Here is a 7,913-nt window from a genome sequence, read left to right as displayed (position 1 = left end):
ACTTGCTGCAGCAGCAAATCATGCTTATTTAGAAGAAAAGTGTTTCTTTTAAAAATGAGAACTATCACCCCCAAGTATTTATTTAAATATTAACAGAGAGTGGGTAAAAAATTACAAATGGTATAATAAGACTAACAGTTTTATATTCACAGATGGTCAGATGCTGACAAACATGAAACCAGATCTACGTACATTATGATTTGGTTGTTATGAAAATGCATATGAAGGCTTAAGAAACGGTCTATTTTTAGGCTTTGGGGGAGCCATAATCCCCAGCTTCCTACTGGCTACTGAAGTTGCTTGAAAACCAAATGCAGCTGAACTGGGTCCAAATGTGTCTGAGGATTTAGTTTTAGAAGATGTCTTTCTGCACATGGTGGACCCCCTGAAATGTGACAAAGAAAAAAAAAAGTTAGAATGTTAAATAAACACAAAAGTGAATGGCCTTCTTTTCCTTCACCCACATGAAGCTACAGTCCAGGATTCCATGATTTTACTTGGTCTTCTGCGTCTGTCTTTGTGCCTTTTCAGCTTTCATCCCCCTGGGGAAGGTAAGCTGCCTTCACTATAGAAGGACTGAAGGTCCGCTGCCTGCACATAAATGCCTTCCACACTTGATTCTCAATTCTGAGACTAGTGACCAATCCCATGTGCCCTTCTCCACCCACACTTTTCATCGCCTATAGCCAACCAGATCCCCCGCCTACAGATGACAGAACAGAGGTCCACATACCCCAACCTATTCCAACCAAATGAAGGAAGTGAAACACCTAGTCTCAAGGCCCCACATCCCTGGACAACAGACAGTGCAAAATTACTGCATTTGCAGTGTGTTAAAAGGTGGTTTTGTGGGTAAGTGGAAGTGGGATGGAGTGGGGGAGGGGAGCCTGTCAGCCTGGCTGCCCTGCTGCCTGGAAGGGTGGGTGGAGTTGATCCTCCTCTTTGCCAGCCTAGGGAAAGGCTCTAGATATGGTCCCCGGGGAGGGCCCATGAGGTGCTCTTGGCTCCATCTGCTGCTGGCCTGTCAGTGCCACAGTGCCAGCAGCTTGATCTTGCCTGCTCTCTGAGCTCACCAGCGCTCACCTCCACCTCGCTGCCTTTCATGCCCAGGGAATAAGCCCCTGCCAAAGCCCATCACCAAGTTCCTCCAGCACCTCACCTCTCCTGCTGACCTGAAGATAACAGGTGTCCCCGCCCCTCTAAAAAAACCCAAAACCTCTCCAGACCCACATGTGCACCATGATAAGGGCAGCAGTATCTATTGAGGCCTTTCTCTACCTATGTTTCCTGGTGCTGCGCAATCGGGCGGGATTCATGTGCAACGTGAATTCCCGCGCATGAGACATGCACGTGATGATGCGTCTCTAAATCCCGGGGTCAGACTATCAGGGCCACCAGGCCGTGGGTATGACAATCCAGTGGGGCTGGGTGAAGAGTGGTTTTTCAACATTCTTAAACTCTTGCTGGAGGGCAATCTTACTTCAGAACATGGGCAGAGATGTGCTAAGGCTAAGGCGGCACAGAGGCAGCCTTAAATACCCTTACGGTGGGTTCCTGCTGAGAAATTAAGCCCTGGGCAAAAGCCTGCTGTTGATGTTGATTTACAGAACGAATCTGCCAACAGAAGCTCCTTCCTACAGGCCATCCTTATGACTCCCACCCTGCGAGGCCAGGACACACTGGCTCATTGTGTGTGATTTGGGTAATGGAAGAGGGTGGGACGGAAAGCTGAGGTCTCTGGCCTGGTGCCACCTTCATCCTCTCACTGCACAGGGATGCTCCGCCAGGTGAGCATGTCCCAGGTGTGGGAACTGTCTTTCCGACTGGTTCAGTGGAAACAAGGACGGCAGCTCAGGCACAAAGACAGTTAATTGGCTTCTATTTTTTCCTTCTTAAAGAGGCTGCTCCAAGGGTAAAAAAAAAATAATAATAAAAAAATAGTTATAAAAAAAAAAAAGTTACAAAACTTACTGATTTTAGCCAGCAGGGATTTGAAAGGAATCCCATTTTGAACACACAGGCTAATTAAAAACCAGCATCAGCCCTGTAATGGCTTTTGGACAAGCTCGAGTTTTTGGCTTATTCAATTCAAGGTAACGGGGCAAAGTGCTCCACTTTTATAAATATGGTTTGCTTTGTTCTAACAATTAAGTAAAAATGAGATGTAGGATCGTGCCCTTCCTCAAGGAATATCCATGGGCAACAAGCAAAAATGGAAGTGCTCTGCGAGGCGTGGTGAGCATTCAGCCCTACGGTCTGGCCAGGCGTGGGGAGCTCGGCCAAGCCCTCCCCAGGCAAAGCCTCAGCTTCCCCATCATAGACCTGCGGATGTTGGACCAGATGCCTTTTAAGGTCTCCTTCTGCTTGGTGTGAGGTACTGAGGAAGTGAGTACTTCCCAAAGTGGAGGAATAAATGAAGAAAATGTCCCCACAGAAGAACATCTGCTGGTCACTTGCGCACTTAAAAAACCCACAAAATTAAACTAACATTTACTAATGCCTTCAATTTCTGTACCCTGGCAGAAGGATTAGCACATACAAGATGTTTGGTTTACAGATTTCACAAGAAAATGACAATTTGGTAACATTTGCCTTTCTTTTCCTTCCCCCCACCCAATTTTTGTTTTTTATTACCCAGAAGGAAAAGAAGTAGAAAAACTGCAAAAGAAACACAACAGCTTGCAAAGCTCACTGAGGACTTGTTTTCTATTTTTTTTTTTTTTTGGCAAGTATTTCTGTGTGCAGTATTTTGTGGTCACATTCTCCAGATGTACAGGATGGCCATGATCCCATCAGACTTTACCTATGAGGCAGAAAGCTGAGGGTACCCTTGCAGAAGACAGGAAACAGGGGCCATCAGAAACAATGCAATTATGAAGAAATAAGGAACACTGCCAAGACCATTACACAGTATTCGGCAATGGTTTCTTGCTCTTCTTTTGGTGGTCAGAGAGCAGCCATGTCCCAGCTCAGAGGAGCAGGGAAGATCTGAGCCATTTGGGCAGTCCCAACGGGTGCCTAGCTTGACTGACCTTCTGGTTTTTCTGCTTTGGCCTCTTCTCTGATTCTCCTGCACAGGGTGAGAGGTTAACTCTCCTAGGCATTAATGAGTGGCAGGGAGTATGGACATGCCTCCAAGGTGGAGGTGCACAGAGTTTTGCAGCAATAAAAGCAATGTAGCAAGCATTGACAGAATCATAAAAGCGATGAGGAAACAAAGCTGCCCTTTGTCAGTTATTTGGATAGAGGATGATTTATAGTCTTTTGGGTGGAAAAATCTCTTAAGCGCAACTATCAAAAAACAAAAAACCTGCTAAGCTAAAGTCAGAACTGGGGAAGTTTTTGCAAATGAGAAAACTTTAGTCATCATCTACTTAGGATATTTTAAAAACCTGAAACAAATGGTCAAGTTTTGGAGCAAACCTTTATTATTACTCTACTAACTGGAGAGGCAATCATTTAATAATGGCGTATTTTAATTAATGCTTCCAAGCAAACCAGAATGGTTATAATTTTGTATTCATCTCCCTTCCACCCCACATTTGCAAAAGACATCACAGAACGTACCCCCTTGCACTGGAACCACCATAGCCACTTTTTCTCCTTTTAGACTTTTGGAAGGCTGGCATCCTTTTCCTCTTTCTTTCATTTTTGGGTTTATTTGAAAAATAGTGGGAAGATACGGGTGTCTCCTCATACAGCTCCTCAGGGGCGTTTCTTCCAGAACCTCTGCTGCTGGACAGGCTTCTTTGCGGGGAACTATCCTCAGCTACAAAGACAACAACACAGGTTTTACAGGTAACCCTCTGCTGGTTCCTGGTGCTCAGAGTCTGCATGGAGACAGCACTAGCGGGTACCACTTCATCTGCCACCTAGCTGCTTGCCTGGATCTCTGCATGACATGGATTCAACAATTCAGCAAGAACAGAACATTTATTGTAATATTTTTATTTCACAAAGCCCCGAAGTGCTCACCAGCAATTTATTTTTAATGAAAGGGAATCAGAATTCATTTTAAGAATTTGTGATACTCTTTAATTAGAGACATCAGGTTGAGATCACACTGTTGTGTATGACCTGAGTCCCTGTTATTGATTGAGCAATTAATCCTGTTAAGCTCTCTGAAAAGTATAAAGTAGAATATAAATGCTAGGTAATTTTAAAACAAATCATTTCAAACGTGCTGAAAAAATGAACTCAATGTAAGAGAAACCTAACTATGGTCTGCACCTCAACCTTGAACAATAGTTATTTAGTAAACAAGCATCAGAAAATTCCAGATCATATTTTTTTCTATATTAAAAATACTTCTTTGCATAATAGTTGTGAACATTTCACATATTACGCAGGAAACAAGTCCTTATGAAAATATGAATTTGCAAAGAAGATGGTCATTTCCAAAGGTAATTGCATCCCAAGGCACCTAAGAAGCATGAAATCTCCCACTGGTCACACAGGGATCCCCTCTCTATTTTCTGAAGATATTTCCTGGCTGGCCTGGTTCACCCTATTGTCTGGTAGGGCATCAATTCCTCATCCAGACTTTATCTGTCCATCGCTGGTCTCCACAGGGAGGCCATGCAGCTTGGGGGTGGGGAGTTCTGCCAGCCTAGTTGTGGGAGTTTGCGAAAAATGAGAAGGCCTCACTCTTCTCCCCTGTGACATGGGTGTTGCTAAGGATTAAATGATAGAAAAGAGACAAAGCGCTTGGTGCAGTGCCTGCACCCAGAGTCCTCCATAATCAGGAGCAGTTATCACCCTGTGGGGCTGTTTCTGCAGAGCAGCCTTGTCTGATGTGGGCAAAACCCCCTCCAAACAAGTGACTACACTGAACCAGTGATAAGTTCCTACCACGAGATCATTTCCCTTTCTAAATGTATTCACAGCAAGGCTTTTAATGGAATAATTACCCCAGAGAAGCATTAATGAAACCTGACTTTTTACATTTTCTTTGTGGCTAAAACACGATTGTGGAGAGACAAGGTGAAATATATGCTCACTTACCTCTCACTCTGCTTATAGCTGCTCTGAGCCTTACCCTGGGCCATTACAGAAAGAAGAAAAATCTTGAACTTGGCTTTTCTGTTGTGTCTTAGTGCACGGCAATATGTTAGAAGAGGGCATACAACTTCTACACTCTTACTATCTCCTACAACAAAATATTCCTTTGTTCTCCATTTTCCCTTAGTCAATGCTTTGTCTAGCTCAGGATTAAGCTTGTAATTAGAGGCATGACACAACAGATCTCAGTGTAACCTTGGGGACTGGTTGTTAATGATGCATTCAGAGGGACAGAGTCTTTCAATGACTAATGACAGTAAGACTGGCTAGCATGCCTGTGACATTTCAATTCAGTTTTTCATAACATTTTAAACTCTACTCTTTAAATTTTATCTTTAGACATGCTTGTAAGAGAATGTGTTCCTTCCTCAGATAAGGAAATCAAAGCACAAAGAGACGCTTTTGGCCTGCCAAGGATCACAGAGTGAGATGGCAGCTGATCTGGGACTGGCATTCATGGCCCACGAGTCTTTAGGCATGTGCCTTAACAGAACTGACAATTCCTGGTCCAAAGGTTCCCTTTTGGGTTCTAGGAGCAGGTTCGGCAACTGGCACCCTGGGGGCCTTAACACAGAGTGCCTTCTCAAATGCACCTGGTCTCCATCGGGGCTGCTCCAAGCACTTGAGCTTCTGTGTGCCAAAGTGTAGGAAGCATTAACCCAACCCAGAAACCACAGACTTCTAATCTAGTGAGATGTACCACTTAACAAATAAGACAAGCTTTTAGAAAACACACATCTGACTGTATACCGAACCTGGCAATGTCCACTTGGAGTATTTCTGTAATATTGGAATCACTTCTGCACCATATTTTTCCAGTTTGTCTTCAGTCACACCATCAATTTGAAGCAAAACCTCAGGATCAGAAGATAAAGATTCTGTGCATGGGGATAAAATTAGGAATTTAAATTACCACCCATAGAAAACCCACTGAATTCATGCTCATTTACTCATTCAGCAAATGTTTTGTTAAATGCCAGCTAACTGCAAAGCACCAGGCACAAGGACCAATTCTCTAAATGGCCAAGTTGGCGTCATTAGAGGGAGTAGACAGGCACAGTGATTCTACGAGCAATGGTGTAGAAACCAGGGCAGAAAGTGGGAGAAAGCAAAGGACATGCAGGTGGGCAGGACCTGTGCATGGCCTCAGGAGTTTAAGCAGAGTTTTCTCTTGCTATTTTCTATTTGCAATATAAAGACTTGTCTGGCTGTTGAAAAGGCCCATATTTTTATTTCCAGTTCTGACCTCTCCCCTGCACTCCAGACCTGTATATCCTACTCACTAAGGTAGTACTGTGGTGGCTTTTATGTTACTGTGATGCTGGAACCTATGCTACTGGTATTTCAAATACCAGCAGGGTCACTCATGGTGGACAGGTTCCAGTGGAGCTTCCAGACTAAGAAAGACTAGGAAGAAGGATGTGCCCAGGTTCACTTCTGAAAAACTTTATACTGAAAACCTTATGAATAATGAAACATTATCTGATATAGTGCTAGAAGATGAGCCCCTTAGGTTGGAAGGCACTCAAAATATGACTGGTAAAGAACTGCCTCCTCAAAGTAGAGTTAATCTTAATAACAACATGGATGGAGTAAAGCATTTGAGACCTTCATTTGCTGATGTCACATAACTCAAAAGGAGAAGAAACAGCTGCAAACATCCATTAATAAAAAGAACATGGAATGTATGAAGCATGAATCTAGGACAATCAGAAGTTGTCAACAATGAAATGGAATGCACAAAGATCAATATTCTAGGTTAGGAATCAAATTTACTACATCTATGTAAAGAGATGATGGACAAGCTCAATATCATCTGTCAGAACAAGGTCAGGGGCTGACTGTGCAACAGACCATCCAATTGCTCATATGTAAGCTGAAGTTGAAGAAAATTAAAACAAGTCCACGAGAGCCAAAATATGACTTTGAGTGTACATCCCTCCTGAAGAACAGATTTGATACATTTAATACCAATGGCTGAAGACCAGATGAGTTATGGGAAGACATCAAGAACATCATACATGAAGAAAGCAAAAGGTCATTAAAAAGACAGGAAAGGAAGAAAAGACCAAAATGGTTATCAGAGGAGAATCTGAAACTTACTCTTGAATGGAGAGTAGCTAAAGCAAATGGAAGAAATGATGAAATAAAAGAGCTGGACAGATGATTTTAAAGGGCGGCTGAAAAAGATAAACTAAAGTATTACAATGAAATGAGCAAAGACCTGGAGTTAGAAAACCAAAAGAGAAGAGCATGCTCAGCATTTCTCAAGCTGAAAGAACCGAAGAAAAAATTCTAGCCTCCAATTCTAATACTGAAGGATTCTAAGGTCAAATATATTGAACGATGCAAGAACCATCACAAGAAGATGGAAAGAACACCCAGAGTTACTGTAACAAAAAGAATTGGTTGACATTCATACATTTCAGGAGGCAGCATATGATCAAGAACCAACGGTACTAAAGGAAGAAGTCCAAGCTGCATTGAAGGAACTGGTAAGAAACAAGGCTCTAGTGATTGACAGAATAGTCATTGAGATGTTTCTACAAATGATGCAGTACTGGAGGCACTTACTTGTTTATGCCAAGAAATCTGGAAGACAGCTATCTAGAATCTGGAAAAGATTCATTATTTGTGTCCATTCCAAAGAAAGATGATCCAACCGAATGCAGAAATTATTGAAGGATCAATTGATGCAGAAAAGCCATTTGATAAAATCCAACACCCATTTCTGATCAAAACTCTCAGCAAAATAGAAATAGAAGGGACATTCCTCAACATAATAAAAGGCATTTATGCAAAACCAACAGCCAATATTACCCTCAATGGAGAGAGACTGAAACCATTCCTCT

The 7,913-nt window shown here is 42.7% G+C and overlaps 1 protein-coding gene across 1 annotated transcript in view; it reads right to left on the bottom strand.

The window, feature by feature from the left end:
• Positions 1–207: 207 nt before the first annotated feature.
• BLM (BLM RecQ like helicase) overlaps positions 208–7,913 on the bottom strand; it is a 99,211-nt gene continuing 91,505 nt past the window's right edge. The window contains exons 19-21 of the mRNA XM_007945139.2: positions 5,817–5,939; positions 3,568–3,769; positions 208–385 (exon numbers count right to left, since the gene is read on the bottom strand). Coding sequence (XP_007943330.1) covers positions 208–385; positions 3,568–3,769; positions 5,817–5,939 — 503 coding nt within the window. The remainder of the gene's footprint in view (positions 386–3,567; positions 3,770–5,816; positions 5,940–7,913) is intronic.

Source organism: Orycteropus afer, unplaced genomic scaffold (assembly GCF_000298275.1).
Source record: "Orycteropus afer afer isolate SDZICR_OR568_19922 unplaced genomic scaffold, OryAfe1.0 scaffold00132, whole genome shotgun sequence".
Classification (NCBI taxonomy): Eukaryota; Metazoa; Chordata; class Mammalia; order Tubulidentata; family Orycteropodidae; genus Orycteropus; species Orycteropus afer.
The sequence above is the reverse complement of the archived record's forward strand: the minus strand, read 5'-3'. Positions and strand labels throughout refer to the sequence as shown.